We start from the raw sequence: 17,999 nt of genomic DNA, 5'->3' as shown, positions 1-17,999 counted from the left end.
AGCCCCTCCAATGCTACTGTATACTCCTCTACACACTCTCTTATCGGATAAAGTATCTCTAATACTGCTTTCATATAAAAGACCAGGATTGGACCTGCATTATTTGACCAGTGTTCATTCCTTCTTTTGTTAATTCAAACCGAGAGAGTCCACACTGGTTATCCCCTGGTCATGACAATTCAGATAGGACCTGGGTCACAACCCGGGAGAGATGCATAACTATTAACTCACAGGCTGGAAATGGGCAGATATTGTATAAACACACACACACACACACACACACACACACACACACACACACTGTGGCTGGATCTCAAGCACTCTTTTCCCCTTGGCTCTGTGTGTGTGTGTGTGTGTGTGTGTGTGTGTGTGTGTGTGTGTGTGTGTGTGTGTGTGTGTGACGATTTGCATGAGATTCATTAGTCCCACCCTGGCTGTTAGTGACCCAGGCAGCGCAATTCACATTGAAATTGAATCTTATCCAACCTGAGTCCGACCCACCTTGAGAGGTCGGACAATGTGGGTTAACCCTGTCAAAGACAAATCAGCATGGGTATAACCCTGGTTGACCACTTGGTATAACAATGTCTCCTCCAACAGTGTAGCTGGTTCTATCCCAAATCACACATTTCTAGACTGAACCTTTTTTCTCAGGGGAGAAAAAAGGTTCAGTCTAGAAGCCATTGGGTGTGTCTTCCACTCGGGGAGTCCAAGCAAGTCTTTAGGTCGAACCCTATGACAGTGTTGCCTAATCAGAGAGTATTCAATCAAAACCTTTTTGTCTAAGAGTGTATCTGAGGTAGAGTGTACCAGATCATAGTCAACTCAATTCAACTATCTAATGGTTATTTAGCAACTGTTCTGTGCTGGTCATCTTGCAGAAACTAATAACAGGATTTTATTTTTATAGCCATTTTGCAACACAGATATCAGCCCTGAGTGAGCAGGTCAAGGCTCACAGTGGCAACTATCCATCCATCCAGCCATCCATCCATTATCTCTAGCTGCTTTATCCTGTTCTACAGGATCGCAGGCAAGCTGGAGCCTATCCCAGCTGACTATGGGCGAAAGGCAGGGTACACCCTGGACAAGTCGCCAGGTCATTGCAGGGCTGACACATAGACACAGACAACCATTCACACTCACATTCACACCTACGGTCAATTTAGAGTCACCAGTTAACCTAACCTGCATGTCTTTGGACTGTGGGGGAAACTGGAGCACCCGGAGGAAACCCACGCGGACACGGAGAGAACATGCAAACTCCACACAGAAAGGTCCTCGCCGGCCGCTGGGCTCAAACCCGGGGCCTTCTTGCTGTGAGGCGACAGTGCTAACCACTACACCACCACAGTGACAACTTAAAAAAAAAAAAAACTGAAACTGAGTTAAAGAAAAAGTACCTTAAAAACATCCATGATTCAACAGTGGCAGTCCATCTTCCTCTGGCTGGTCCTTCAAGTTGACTTCCTGTTGTTAAGCAGAAATGAATGTGTAAACACACACACACACCAACCAGCATTTGGCCTGAAGATGTTTAAAGCATGTTGATAAACCAGACCTTTTACCACCTGGACCCTTCTTCTGTATCAAGAGTGATAGTGTTTGAGATATGAAAGAAATGAATCATTTCACTGCACACATTGTTGTGGAAATAATTGATTACACTGCATCCAAATGCAAAATAAATACATTCTTTATCCTCTTTCTGGGGTTCTGCCAGTCATTTGTCCTCATGTCCACATGAGACCAATGCAGATAACAGCATAGAAAGGAAAGAGACACCGACTGTCCCATCCAAAACCTCGTCTATTGTTTGAAGGCATTGCAGAGGTAATAGCATAATATGGAGATTATCAGCAACAACAGTCTGTAAAAAGTCTAATTTAAATTACAATTTTATCAGAAGTCTGCAGCTGGGTACTAAATTGATTTCTTGAATTTCTGTCCAATGTTTTTATTGAACTCACATATTTACTTCCCTGTCTCTATAGGAACTAGAAGAATAAGTGTCTTATTATAACATTTATTAACATGGCCTCTACCAACTACCTTTTTTTTGGTACATCCAGTGGTGCAAGTATACCACCATTGTGTAATGGTCTTAATTTTAGTTGTTAAGATTCATTGCCTTGAACATAAATGTAATGAAGCCCATTGAAAGTAAGTTGGTGAACCAGACTGGCAACTTAGTACTTGGGCAAGCATAGTGTGTGTAAATATGGTTCGTGGATGTTTGTCATGCCCCAGTATCCTGATAGCAAATATTATTACAGTGTTCATGCCTTCTGATAGCTCCCTTATCTTTAACTAAAGTGGTTGTCCCAGCCTGCTCCAACACTGGTGTCAAGGACCAATAGGAAAAACCATGGTCTGTTCTGATATGACACCATGCTATATTATTGATTCAGAATTTCCTGTGTGCAGACTTCCTGTCATCTGTGCACCCTCATTATTGATGAATAGCATGCATTATAAAAGATAAGATGAATAAAACAAATTGGAAACGAATAATATAATGTATCCAAATGACCTTAAACAGATGCACTGCTCAATGATAAGACTAATGTTGGTGGGTTTGGACATATTAAGACATATGTATTGAAGAATAATAATGATAATTTGGTTTTGCTGTGCTTATTTTATGTCCATTTGTAAGTATATGGCAAGAAACAAAAAGTGTTTTCAAATCATCTAAACAGTACAATTTTCCATTTGAATTTGAACTTTGTCCAAATTTGTATGTGTTGTGATTTTTCATAACGGACTTAGGTGGTATGGAATAAACCCTTTGTGAAATCTCAGTTTGTTCAAGTAAAACTGCTTAAAGTCCATCCATTATTCATAATCGCTTATCCTGTGTAGGGTCGCAGGCAAGCTGGAGCCTATCCCAGATGACTATGGGCAAGAGGTGGGGTACACCCTGGACAAGTCACCAGGTCATTGCAAGGCTGATACATAGAGACAACCATTCACACTCACATTCACACCTATGGTCAATTTAGAGCCTCCAATTAGCCTAACCTGCATGTCTTTGGACTGTGGGGGAAACCGGAGCACCCGGAGGAAACCCACGCAGACATGGAGAGAACATGCAAACTCCACACAAAAAGGTCCTCGCCGGCCACTGGGCTCAAACCCAGAACCTTCTTGCTGTGAGGCAACAGTGCTAACCACTACACCACCATGCCACCACATTTACAACCATCCATCCATCCATCCATCCATCCATTATCTGTAGCCGCTTATCCTGTTATACAGGGTCGCAGGCAAGCTGGAACCTATCCCAGCTGACTATGGGCGAGAGGCAGGGTACACCCTGGACAAGTCACCAGGTCATCGCAGGGCTAATACATAGACACAGACAACCATTCAGACTCACATTCACACCTACGGTCAATTTAGAGTCACCAGTTAACCTAACCTGCATGTCTTTGGACTGTGGGGGAAACCGGAGCACCTGGAGGAAACCCACACAGACACGGGGAGAACATGCAAACTCCACACAGTGGCCCGTGTCGGCCACTAGGCTCAAATCCAGAACCTTCTTGCTGTGAGGCGACAGGGCTAAGCACCACACCACCGTGCCACCACATTTATAACGTAATCTACTTATTGATAAACATTATTGATAAATTTTACAATGGGAAATTACACTATATATCCAAAAGTTGTGGACACCTGACCATCTCACCCATATGTGCTTGTTGAACATCCCGTTCAATGTTTAGTCCTCCCTTTGCTGTTGTAATTACCTCCACTCTTCTGAGAGGGCTTTCCACTAGATTTTGGAGTGAGGCTGTGAGGATTTGTGCTCATTCAGCTATAAGAATATTAGTGAGGTCAGGCCCACATTCAGTGTTCAGTGGGGTTGAGATCAGTGTGTAGGTTACTTGAGTTCTTCCACACCAACCTTGGCAAACCATGGAGCAGGTTTGGGCCACTTAGTCCCACTGAAGGGAAACTGTAATGCTACAGTCTACAGAACTCCTACACAACTGTGTGCTTCCAACTTTGTGGCAACAGTTTGAAGAAGGCTCACATGTGGAGGTCATGGATAAGTGTTCACAAATTTTTGGCCAGATCGTGTAGTTATCAAAGATTATTTTCATTGGTCTCTGTCTCATAATCCGAGCTAAAAGTCTTTTTATTAGACCATTTAAACATTTTAAAACTTTGTCTGCTGAGTGAAAAAACAGTCTTGATGTAATAGCACAGGCGCATCACAGACATTTTGACAAAGGCAGTACCAGTCAAAAGTTTGGACACACCTACTTGTTCATAGGTTTTTCTGTATTTTGACTATTTTCTACATTGTAGAAAAATACTGGGCGGCACGGTGGTATAGTGGTTAGCGCTGTCGCCTCACAGCAAGAAGGTTCTGGGTTCGAGCCCCGGGGCCGGCGAGGGCCTTTCTGTGCGGAGTTTGCATGTTCTCCCCGTGTCCGCGTGGGTTTCCTCCGGGTGCTCCGGTTTCCCCCACAGTCCAAAGACATGCAGGTTAGGTTAACTGGTGACTCTAAATTGACCGTAGGTGTGAATGTGAGTGTGAATGATTGTCTGTGTCTATATGTCAGCCCTGTGATGACCTGGCGACTTGTCCAGGGTGTACCCCGCCTTTCGCCCGTAGTCAGCTGGGATAGGCTCCAGCTTGCCTGCGACCCTGTAGAAGGATAAAGCGGCTAGAGATAATGATGATGATGAGAACAATACTGAAGACATCAAAACTATGAAATAACATAGAACATGTATGGAATTATGTAGTAAACAAGAAAAACAAAAAATATGTTTCATATTTTAGATTCTTCAAAGTAGCCAGAGTTTACCTTGAAGACGCTTTGCACACTATTGGTATTATCTTAACCAGCTTCATGAAGTAGTCACCTGGAATGCTTTTCAGTTAACAGCTATGCCTCATCAAGTGTAATTAGTGCAATTTCTTGCCTTCTGAATGTGTGACCGAACGGTAAATAACTAGCAGTTATTGCCCGTGGGAGAGAGAAGACGTAGTAGTTATTGCCCGTCACTGAGGAGATATAGTCTTGGTTCTAGTGGAAGTTTCCAGCGAGGAGCACTGATTGTGAGGTCCTGTAAAATCGAAACTCCCAAACAAGTGGGGGAGGGGATTCCCTACCGAGGCTGCGCATAGTGTGTTAGCGCAATCATGTAGGCTATGGGAAATGAATAGTGTGTTGGATTAGCACTAATCCCATGTTTTGGAAAATTTAAAAAGTTGTCTTGGGCCCCTCTGGGGTGTCACCAATCCATGTGCAAAGTATGGAGCATGTGCATCCAGCCGTGTCGATTTGCATAGGTGAAGACAGACAGACAGACAGCTTTTAGTAGTATAGATAACAATACAGTACATAGCTCTATTCCAAAACTGTAGTAATCCATATGTCAAGAATCGTTTAACTAAGTAAAGAGAAACAACATCCATCAATGTGTTTCTGACATTTCATGTCTTAAAGTAATGACTTTAAGACATGATGTGTCAGAAAAATATTGAACTAGAGGGTGGCACGGTGGTGTAGTGGTTAGCACTGTCGCCTCACAGCAAGAAGGTCCTGGGTTCGAGCTCAGCGGCTGGCGAGGGACTTTCTGTGTGGAGTTTGCATGTTCTCCCCGTGTCTGTGTGGGTTTCCTCCGGGTGCTCCGGTTTCCCCCACAGTCCAAAGACATGCAGGTTAGGCTAATTGGTGGCTCTAAATTGACCGTAGGTGTGAGTGAGAATGGTTGTTTGTCTCTGTGTGTCAGCCCTGCGATGACATGGCGACTTGTCCAGGGTGTACCCCGCCTCTTGCCCATAGTCAGCTGGGATGGGCTCCAGCTTGCCTGTGACCCTGTAGAACAGGATAAGCATGATGGATGGACTTTGGACCCGTCCAAACTTTTGACCGGTACTGTAGTATGATTACAGCCCAATAAGGCTTATGTCCGTTTTACTATGGTGTGTGTATCCAAAAACTTGATCAAATCATGACATTCATTGTGTGTGAAAAGCACACTCTGCTAGCAAAGTTTTAGACATCTTTAGACTGACAATTTTTTCCAATGCATTTGTTATACTTTGGTAAAATGTTTCTTAAAGTAGAGATGTAAAGTATATTACTGGTACACAATTTTGCTCAAATTGATTTTTTCATACGTTTTGTCTATTTTCTAAAATTTTGCTGCAGCAACATCTCATCTCATTATCTCTAGCCGCTTTATCCTGTTCTACAGGGTCGCAGGCAAGCTGGAGCCTATCCCAGCTGACTACGGGCGAAAGGCGGGGTACACCCTGGACAAGTCGCCAGGTCATCACAGGGCTGACACATAGACACAGACAACCATTCACACTCACATTCTGCAGCAACATATAAAGACTTTTCCTAAACCACACATTTGTATTTAGATGTTTTTCTCAGGTATTAATTTTAATTTGAAGGATCATGTGACATTCAGTGTCTTCATCTATCACTTTCACTATTTCTACACAATTGTAGACACTACTTTAAGCACAGACATGCAGTTAGGTTAACTGGCTACTCTAAATTCTCCATAGGTGTGAACATGTGTGTAAATGGTCATTTCCCAAACCCCGAAATGGGACAGTTGTGGTAAGAAGGGCATCTGGCATAAAAATATGCTCCAATTAATATGACCTGTGGATCAATAGGGTCCACATGGCAGTGATCCCATACACATAAGTGGGACAAGCTGGAAGAAGTGAGTTCCTGTTTGCACTATGAGGAGCTGTGTTTATACTGTGGAAACAAATGTGGATGAGCAAAAATTCATATAGAGCCATATAGAGAAGAGAAATAAAACAGGTAAAAGCCTAATAATGTAAATTATCAGTATAGAAACTATACTAAATTGTCTATGTTTTGTGAGAAAAATCAGTCAAGTCACAAACGTTAGCTCAATGACATGACACCATAGCTTCATTGATTATTTTCCTATAACAGCATGCCCCAAAGATATTTTTTCCTCTTATTCCACAGCAATCTTATCCGTTTATAACTATATTTAATGTCGTGGACTATTGTTCCTGTCTTAGCACTTAGATTATAAATTGTCATTCTCTCACCAGCCTAATTATCTTTTTCTCTTTCAAGAAACTGGGTTTAGGAAGCCTAAAGTTACAGCTTTACGTCTGACTGATATAAAGGACCAACACTGGAGACTACTTCCAAAAATGCTACAAGACTCCTCACAGAAAACAGCCCAATATGAATAATTACATAAACTTCCACACACCCCTGTGTGTACATTGTTATGATAGAAATTATAACATTAAAATGAGTCAAATAATAAAAACCTGTCTTTCAGAGCTGTGATTACAGGAAACTAATCAACACCTTCAGAGCAATCAGAATCGAGAATTCAACAGCACTGTGATAGCGGACAGTACCAGTCAAAAGTTTGGACACCCCTACTCATTCATAGGTTTTTCTGTCTTTTGATTATTCTCTACATTGTAGAACAATACAGAAGACATCAATACTATAAAATAACATATGGGACATGGATGGAATGATGTGGTAAACAAAAAAGTGTAAAAAAGAAGTTTCATATTTTAGATTCTTCAAAGTAGCCAGCCTTTACCTTGACATTTTGCACACTATTGGCATTATCTTAGCCAGCTTTGTGAGGTAGTCACCTGGAATGCTTTTCAATTCACAGATGTGTCTCGTCAAAAGTTAATTAGTGCAATTTCTTGCCTTCTGAATGTGTCTGAGATCAAACATCCATCCATTATCTGTAACCGCTTATCCTGTGCAGGGCAAGCTGGAGCCTATCCCAGCTGACTACGGGAGAAAAGCAGGGTACACCCTGGACAAGTCACCAGGTCATCGCAGGGCTGACACATAGAGACAAACAATCATTCACACTCACGGTCAATTTAGAGCCACCAATTAGCCTAACCTGCATGTCTTTGGGGGAAACCAGAACACCCAGAGGAAACCCACGCAAACACGGGGAGAACATGCAAACTCCACACAGAAAGGCGCCTGCTGCCCACTGGGCTCGAACCCAGAACCTTCTTGCTGTGAGGTGACAGTGCTAACCACTACATCACCATGCCACCTGAGATCAAACAGTAAATAATAATTTAAAAAAAAAAAAAAAAAAAACAGTACTGTACTGTAAATAGCCCGATTCCATAACTGTAGTAATCCATATTATGTCAAGAACCGCTCAATTAAGTAAAGAGAAACGGCATACGTCATGTCTTAAAGTAATGATGGATCTTTTAATTAATAAAGAAAAAACATTGAATTAAAAAGTGAATCCAAACTTTTAACTGATATTGTATATATTGTCTGATGCACTGTGGTGGTGATATAATTATTTTAAGAAAGCAATAAAACATCTACTGTACTTATTTCATTGCTTTTTAAGTGTAATATGGTTCCAGGAATTTTTAAGCTTTAAGAGGCAATAAACAAGAAAAACACCAGTTTAAGCTTTAGTTGTTTTTGTTTGTTTGTTTTAATAAGTACATGGATTAGGATACATCCCTACAATGTGTAATTTAAGACAATCACATTGGCATTACGGCAGATGAAACAAACTGTAGCTCATACAGCGTCCAGCTGTGACAGGTTGAGCAACAGAAGCAAAGCAGGCATGATTGAATGACACTCTGTATTGTTCTTAAAGTCTTTAAGGACAATCTGGATCAAAGTATAATATTCCAGCATATTGCCTTGCTCCAAGTTCTCCGCATCGAAATGTCTTTGACAGTCACTCAGCTGGTGTTCTGGCATCATATTTCTTGTGGAAGGATGTTTATTATCCTTATTAATCCATCCGCTTCCAATTACTTTTCCCCTTGTCATCCTCCATAGCTTTCTCCAACCAGTCATTGTCCTGCTCAGACTCTGACTCGCTCATTTCACTGGCGTCAGCTGCCAGCAGGCGCGAGTAATTTATCCTGCGCTGGCGAGGGATTCTCCACTGCAATATAGCTAAAGTAATGCACCACACTCCGAGCAACCCTGCTGCACCCTGGAAGAGGACTTTAATCCCAAACTTCTGTACCACAAACCCACTTGCTACACTGCCTAATCCAGCACCAAGATCTACATAAAGGGCTTCAAACACTCGCTTCACTGCCAGCTCTGTCCCTGGAGAGGCTATGTCCACAGATTGAGCCTCTAATGACCACCAGAGGGCACCAATGCTGATTCCAGCCAGCACTTGAGCAGGAAGTATGATCCATGGAGTCCACATGAAAGAATAAGAAAGGCACTGTAGAGACAGACCCATGATACCAAGAGGCAGCAGCCGGCCATGAAATTTCAGGAGACGAGTTAAACATCCATTCAGTGGGGCGAAAGCAGCCTGGCACAGAGGCACAACAGCTAAAGTAATTCCCATTTGAAGCTCTGTAGCATTGTGATCTTGCATTTGCCATAGGAGGAAGTCAGATACAGCGGAGCCTGCCATGCCAGTAAGAACAGCAGTGATAACACAGAGCACTGCCTGAGGGTCTCCTCGTACTAGGTATAGTGCCTTTAAGCAAGCCCCAGGAACATGCTGACGTTTGTGGCGGTAAAGCGGTAAAAAAGCAACTAGAGGCACTATTAGAACCATCAGCAGGGTATACGTGTAAAAATGCAACACTGTTCCAGTTAAACAGTAAAAGATGCTTACTAGAATACCAGAGCATCCCATACCACCAGCAATCCCTAACAATCTCCACGGTTTAACAGCCCTGTGACGTTCGGTGGCATCCACAAAATCGAGGTACTCATGCAGCCCATCATCAGCTGTCCACATCAACGGAGCAGCCAGAATCTCCCACAGGATTATGATGATCATGACCAAGAAAAACATCTGATGTTGTGTATCCATGACTTTCAAGCTCCCAAGGAAATCGTATTGAACCTCTTCCATCTCCTGCTGCTTTTGTTCATGCTTTGTTAAAGATCTTCTCCTCTTACCTGGTGAAGGTATCTGAACACTTTTTGTTCCCAAAGAGCCTTTCTTCTTGCCTTGGCTGCTTGTGGTCACAGTGGTACTCTGGTTGCTATGTAATGCTGAGATGTTGACTGGCATTGCAGGTACATGTTCAGTGTTATTATGCTCTTGGTTAGGCCTCATCTTCTGTTCTGTTGAGTACACGGCAGGTCCCGAGAATTTCTGGAGAGTTGTCTTGGGTTCCAGAGTAGTTGAGCTAAGCTCATGTACTGCATTCAGCTGAGTAACATTACAGCTAATGCTCTCTGTGCTCTTTCCTGTGGACGGGAAGAGTAGAAGCGCTAAAGCAACTGCTGCTGAACAAACGAGAGACGCTGTTATGACCATGCGCCGTTTGTTATGGCGCCTGGCCAGGATGCAGGAGAGGGGCCTCCATATCAGAGCAACTGCATGTTTGACAGCCAAGATGATGCCCGTCATGACGGCAGTGAGGCCAAGGTGCCGGAAGTAAAGGGTGAGAAAGGGCAAAAGGCAGCCTATGGCACAGGAATAGAGGAAATAGAAGAAAGCTGCAAAGCTGACAGCTCCTCTGACATCCCACTGCTTGCTCCTCTTCATGGCTGCTCCTTCTGTCACACTAAACAGTCAGAACTCTGTGGATGAATGAATAAATAAGTAATTAACTTATGAACTGAGAAAGAAAGATCACATAAAAATTACTGCAAATCACACACACACTCAGAATGGCGCTGCTGCTCTGCCCCTTCATGTCTACAGTTCCCTTGTTAGTATAATGTATTTATTAATTTAAGATGATATCTTAAATGTACGTCTTTTTTCACATTATGTTTCTATTGTTACACTAGGATGGATGGATGGATAGAGTCTGAACCTGTCAGATAACCACGACCCATTCATTTGAATATAACAAACGGAAATGAAAAGAGCTGGAAAATAAATGTGGCATTTAGGAATACAACCCGAATTCCAAAAAAGTTGGGACAAAGTACAAATTGTAAATAAAAATGGAATGCAATAATTTACAAATCTCAAAAACTGATATTGTATTCACAATAGAACATAGACAACATATCAAATGTCGAAAGTGAGACATTTTGAAATTTCATGCCAAAGATTGGCTCATTTGAAATTTCATGACAGCAACACATCTCAAAAAAGTTGGGACAGGGGCAATAAGAGGCTGGAAAAGTTAAAGGTACAAAAAGGAACAGCTGGAGGACCAAATTGCAACTCATTAGGTCAACTGGCAATAGGTCATTAACATGACTGGGTATAAAAAGAGCATCTTGGAGTGGCAGCGGCTCTCAGAAGTAAAGATGGGAAGAGGATCACCAATCCCCCTAATTCTGCGCTGAAAAATAGTGGAGCAATATCAGAAAGGAGTTCGACAGTGTAAAATTGCAAAGAGATTGAAGATATCATCATCTACAGTGCATAATATCATCAAAAGATTCAGAGAATCTGGAAGAATCTCTGTGCGTAAGGGTCAAGGCCGGAAAACCATACCGAGTGCCCGTGATCTTCGGGCCCTTAGATGGCACTGCATCACATACAGGCATGCTTCTGTATTGGAAATCACAAAATGGGCTCAGGAATATTTCCAGAGAACATTATCTGTGAACACAATTCACCGTGTCATCCGCCGTTGCCAGCTAAAACTCTATAGTTCAAAGAAGAAGCCGTATCTAAACATGAACCAGAAGCGCAGACGTCTTCTCTGGGCCAAGGCTCATTTAAAATGGACTGTGGCAAAGTGGAAAACTGTTCTGTGGTCAGACGAATCAAAATTTGAAGTTCTTTATGGAAATCAGGGACGCCGTGTCATTCGGACTAAAGAGGAGAAGGACGACCCAAGTTGTTATCAGTGCTCAGTTCAGAAGCCTGCATCTCTGATGGTATGGGGTTGCATTAGTGCGTGTGGCATGGGCAGCTTACACATCTGGAAAGACACCATCAATGCTGAAAGGTATATCCAGGTTCTAGAGCAACATATGCTCCCATCCAGACGACGTCTCTTTCAGGGAAGACCTTGCATTTTCCAACATGACAATGCCAAACCACATACTGCATCAATTACAGCATCATGGCTGCGTAGAAGAAGGGTCCGGGTACTGAACTGGCCAGCCTGCAGTCCAGATCTTTCACCCATAGAAAACATTTAGCGCATCATAAAACGGAAGATACGACAAAAAAGACCTAAGACAGTTGAGCAACTAGAATCCTACATTAGACAAGAATGGGTTAACATTCCTATCCCTAAACTTGAGCAACTTGTCTCCTCAGTCCCCAGACGTTTACAGACTGTTGTAAAGAGAAAAGGGGATGTCTCACAGTGGTAAACATGGCCTTGTCCCAACTTTTTTGAGATGTGTTGTTGTCATGAAATTTAAAATCACCTAATTTTTCTCTTTAAATGATATATTTTCTCAGTTTAAACGTTTGATATGTCATCTATGTTCTATTCTGAATAAAATATGGAACTTTGAAACTTCCACATCATTGCATTCCGTTTTTATTTACAATTTGTACTTTGTCCCAACTTTTTTGGAATCAGGGTTGTAAAAATCCCCTGAAATAAGTAAAAGTAGTGCTTTGAAAAATGTCATTTTGAAATAGAAACCTATTTATTCATTTAACTATTCTGACTCATTTATATTTACATGTTTATATATTTATTGTCTCATTGTCTCATTTATCTATTTCAGGATTTATTTCACAGGCTTGCATGGCGTGCATATGTACGTACGTATGAATGTATGTACCGTATGCGCATTTGGGCATTTCTTCAACTCTGGGCATGTTTGGCCTGGTCAACTTTTAAGAAATGAATACTCTCAAAACACACTTTTAACATTCTTCCTCATTTCATTAATTTGCCTTGTAACAAAGTATGATAATGGGCATATTTGCATGACCGAGGAATATTGTTGTTCTTTTCTCATTTTTTTCAAGCGTCATTTAAAAAATAAAAAATAAATAAATAAATAAAAGCCATTTCCACCACATCTCAATTTATGTCTATTATTTGGAGATTATGGAATGTAACTCACTCCCTGCATCCAAAATCACTCCCTACTCACTATACAGCGGACTATATAGTGGGGACGCCATTTTGTAGTGCTGTCTGAAACCTTAGTGAGGATTATTTACACCCTATATACTGTAGTGCACTCAAAGCATCACAAAAAGAAGTGTACAATGATTGTCACTAACCAAAGCAATATATCCCATCATGCATTGCAGTCGCGCTGAAAGAAATCAAATTAAAAGTCTCAAATTTGATGTAATAAAAGGCAGCAGCAAAAAAGAAAATATTCAGCCTTGATTTAAAAAAACAAAACAAAACTGAAAGATGCAGGTACTTTGAATTGATTAATGTGGGAAATATGCTCAGTAAAATATGTATTTATCACAAAAATACATGCATGTATTTATTTATTATTTTGAAAACCCACCAATCGACTGATCTGACATGTTTTAATTGTGCGACAGTAATGACGTAAATACCAGTACAGCGGAGTAGTGCCCGAAAGCATTTTTTTCATTTTACCAGTGAGCTCACTATATAGTCCACTATATATATACTCCCTATATAGGGAGTAGTGAACGAGTGGGTGATTTCAGACACAGGGATTGTTTGTTTATGTTTCATTTGCCATGCCTATGACTACCTAATCATACCACATAAATTATATGGCTTAATGAACTAAATTTATTATTAAAAAATGACGAGTTGTGTTTTCCGTCATCAGGAATGCATTTTTTTTGCAGATCCATAGTTAAAGTCACTTACATTTTTTCAAGCACCAATGAAAAATTAATTCTAAATTTGGAAAAGAGTTTAAATGTATATCATTTGCAGTCCCCCTCCCCCTTAAAACATGTATCGTGATGTAAATGACACCGTGTGGCTGAAATGACAGTGAAGATTTTGTCCCTGGTTGTTTTTACTGAAATTATCAGGCAAAATGTTATAAAACATTATCATTGTTTATTAGGTTATACACCATGCCCACCATATCTTACATAACTGAGTGAGGTATGTATATGTAGGTCAGCATTATATATATAATCTAACTTTTAAAAACATGATTGCCCATGAGTACAACATATAAATTACATTATAAAATAAAATATAAACTATAGTCGTCATTTCCACTACAACTCATTCTGTGGTGGAAATTATTATTATTTTGCGCAATATATTAGCATACTCCCTCACCATACTAAGCCACTTTTGGTGTTAGCACATAATGTATGCATAATACATACGTGTTATTTACCAGCTGGGAGGTCCGTATCATGAAATATCATGACCGAGGTCTTGAAAGTATTGACCGAGGCCCTCTGGGCCGAGATCAGTATTCAAGGCCGAGGTCACGGTATTTCACCATACGGACCGACCTTAAGCTGGTAAATAATATTTTTTTTTCCTTTACCAAATTCTAACAGAAAACGAGAGTGCCCAAAAGGGAAAACCGAGGCAAGCCGCCATTTTGAATCCTCATTCACGACTGTAATGCAAATGGCTTCCTCCTCGGTATACAAGTGCACTTCCATGGCAGGGAAAAAAACAAAAAACTACATTTTGCCGCCTATGTAGTTCCTTATTTATACAAAATTGAGTTAGTCAGGATTCAACCACGGGCGGCACGGTGGTGTAGTGGTTAGCGCTGTTGCCTCACAGCAAGAAGGTCCAGGTTCGAGCCCTGTGGCCGGTGAGGGCCTTTCTGTGTGGAGTTTGCATGTTCTCCCCGTGTCCGCGTGGGTTTCCTCCGGGTGCTCCGGTTTCCCCGACAGTCCAAAGACATGCAGGTTAGGTTAACTGGTGACTCTAAATTGACCGTAGGTGTGAATGTGAGTGTGAATGGTTGTCTGTGTCTATGTGTCAGCCCTGTGATGACCTGGCGACTTGTCCAGGGTGTACCCCGCCTTTCGCCCATAGTCAGCTGGGATAGGCTCCAGCTTGCCTGTGACCCTGTAGAACAGGACAAAGCGGCTAGAGAAGATGAGATGAGGATTCAGCCATGTTTTTGCTCAGCGTTAGCAACAGTTACAGGTTTTTAAGCTTTCTCTTGAAATGTTTTATTTCTTCTTCCTCAGGGTAGTAAAACTCACTTTCGCTGTGAAGACTGTCGTTATCACTATCCATGCTGTAAAATTAATGCTATTATGCTGAGAAATGCTGGCAAAAATTTAAGATTTTTGATAAAAATCTTATAAATAAATCTTATAAAAAAGATAAATGTTGACAAAAATTGCTACTATGCTTGTTGTTGTTGTGAACGAGCGAGTCGCCAGAGGTCCGTACCATAGGATATGGACCTGCTCGCCAGCCAATCAGAGTGCAGGATTTGATGGAAACCACACTGCGAAAAAATAAATTGGCATACTCCCTCGCCATACGAAGCCACTTTTGGTGTTAGCACATAATGTATGCAAAATAAATAAAAATATGCTATTTCTTTCACTTATTTTACATAATTTGACAGATTTACAGCCTGAGTGGAAATGACGCCCAATAAAAATAGTGTTTCCAAGGAATAGTTACCTGGATTTTTCTTTTTTTCTGATCACGACATGTCTCTCGTGTTTAACCTCAACCTTGCTCTGGGACACTACTGTTTCTTTGGTAACCACAAAGCATTTTTAAGGCGGCTCTAGTAGGTTAAAATCATTACTTGTAGTGGAAATAACCGATAACTGTGGGACACTGAATATTTTACTTGAAAAATAGTTAAAAACTACCCCATGCATTACAAATTGAAATGGTATGTGTTTCTTCCATGCTTTCTTAAGACAGGCATGTAAAAGAATATATAAAAAAAAAAACGTTTGTAGTGATTAACATTTTAAGATTACAAGTCTTAAAAACGGGGTGGCATGGTGGTGTAGTGGTTAGCGCTGTCGCCTCACAGCAAGAAGGTCCGGGTTCGAGCCCCGTGGCCGGCGAGGGCCTTTCTGTGCAGAGTTTGCATGTTCTCCCCGTGGGTTTCCTCCGGGTGCTCCGGTTTCCCCTACAGTCCAAAGACATGCAGGTTAGGTTAACTGGTGACTCTAAATTGACCGTAGGTGTGAATGTGAGTGTGAATGGTTGTCTGTGTCTATGTATCAGCCCTGTGATGACCTGGCGACTTGTCCAGGGTGTACCCCGCCTTTCGCCCGTAGTCAGCTGGGATAGGCTCCAGCTTGCCTGCGACCCTGTAGAACAGGATAAAGCGGCTACAGATAATGAGATGAGATGAAGTCTTAAAAACAGCAAAAGTCACTGATAAAATGCTCTCGAAGAGCAGTAAAAATATAATATACAGGCATTATTAGATAGATGTTGTGATGTGAACGTCATAAAGTTAAATGGTTAAAATAAAAAATAAAAAATAATCTGTTAGAAAAACAACCACTGGGACTTACAAGTGCCTGAACTTGGAGAAACACCCATTGAATAAATAAATATTAACTTAAAACGCATTCATGAGGTCTGTTTATTTCAGCTGTAGCCTATTTGGTCTTTTGCAGTCCTGATCTACCGGTATGTGCTTCGTGTTTTATCTCTGAACACCGATAGAGATGTAAAGACATGTTTATTTTGAGATCTTTGTATAAGCTTGATGAAACATGAGCTACAGGTCCAGAGAAAAGCAGACTTGTATTTCCAGCACCTGGAAGGAAAGTGTTGAGTTCAGTTTACGGAACTGTTGCAGGATCTGCGTTTACATACCGGATCCGCCAGCTCGAGCTGAACAACTGATTAAAACGACAAACGAACAGGAGTTTCAGTGGTGTGGCCATGTTTCTGTGTGTTAAAGTTAACGCAGTGAATTAGTCAGACTGTCTGACCAGGAAGTGGCCAAAGCGAAAATAATATGGGAAATGGAAAAGACGGAACTTTATCTAGACTATTTCAAAAGTAGAAACGACCCGGACGCTTTTGCGTGTCGCGCGGTTACCTGTACACCTGTCTCAGTCTGTTTGTACACGTCATACTGAAATATATTTTTAAAAGAGTGTCATTATTTACCTTGACCGACTGTCTCCTAACAGCACAGTAGAGTCATGTTGTATAGGTGTGGAAAATACTGTAGGAGGGGGAAAAAATCCCCTGTGTCCGTCCTGTATGAAAAATAGTTCAATAACCGTCTGATCCCGAGTGAGACACAGGACCGTATCCGACCACAGCTGCTCACCTTTAGAGGTGTTTTTACTCACTAGCGCCTTCTGTCTACGGTCACTGAGATCACAGCTCAACATGACAGAAAGCAGGGCAAGCTACTGATCAGACTAGGCCTACATGATGTTTTTGTTTGTTCCACTTTCACGATGGTCACTTTGGTCGAGGTGGACAAAGTACCCAACTTCATGACTTAAGTCAAAGTACAGATCCCACTGGTTAAATGTTACTCCGATACAAGTGAAAGTTCTCATCTCATCTCATTATCTCATTTATCCTGTTCTACAGGGTCGCAGGCAAGCTGGAGCCTATCCCAGCTGACTACGGGCGAAAGGCGGGGTACACCCTGGACAAGTCGCCAGGTCATCACAGGGCTGACACATAGACACAGACAACCATTCACACTCACATTCACACCTACGGTCAATTTAGAGTCACCAGTTAACCTAACCTGCATGTCTTTGGACTGTGGGGGAAACCGGAGCACCCGGAGGAAACCCACGCGGACAACATGCAAACTCTGCACAGAAAGGCCCTCGCCGGCCACGGGGCTCGAACCCGGACCTTCTTGCTGTGAGGCGACAGCGCTAACCACTACACCACCGTGCTGCCCCACAAGTGAAAGTTGTCCAGTCAAATTTTTACTTAAGTACTGAAGTACTTACTAATATATCTCAGCTGCAAAAAATTGAAAAACTGCAATCACCAATGACACAGATAGATAACTTCAACACAATGTCAGAATTTTGTTTAAATGATTATGAGACTCTTGAAAAAACTGTACAAAATCTCAGTTCCTCAACATCTGAATTGGACATTCTGCCCACCAACTTTTTTAAGTCTGTTCTTCATCTTATAATTACAGATGTGCTTCAAATTATAAATACATCCCTAG

At 41.6% G+C, this 17,999-nt stretch overlaps 1 protein-coding gene across 1 annotated transcript; it reads right to left on the bottom strand.

The window, feature by feature from the left end:
* Nucleotides 1–8,450: 8,450 nt before the first annotated feature.
* Nucleotides 8,451–17,125, bottom strand: mfsd6l (major facilitator superfamily domain containing 6-like). Its single transcript, XM_060902592.1, has 2 exons — nt 16,955–17,125; nt 8,451–10,568 (listed from the first exon to the last, which is right to left on the bottom strand). Exon 2 carries the CDS (start codon nt 10,531–10,533, stop codon nt 8,794–8,796), a length of 1,740 nt encoding a protein of 579 aa, XP_060758575.1. The 5' UTR covers nt 10,534–10,568; nt 16,955–17,125; the 3' UTR covers nt 8,451–8,793.
* Between the last annotated feature and the right edge of the window lie 874 nt (nt 17,126–17,999).

Source organism: Neoarius graeffei, chromosome 20 (assembly GCF_027579695.1).
Source record: "Neoarius graeffei isolate fNeoGra1 chromosome 20, fNeoGra1.pri, whole genome shotgun sequence".
Classification (NCBI taxonomy): Eukaryota; Metazoa; Chordata; class Actinopteri; order Siluriformes; family Ariidae; genus Neoarius; species Neoarius graeffei.
Note: the sequence above shows the minus strand (reverse complement) of the source record. Positions and strands in the feature narration are given on the sequence as shown.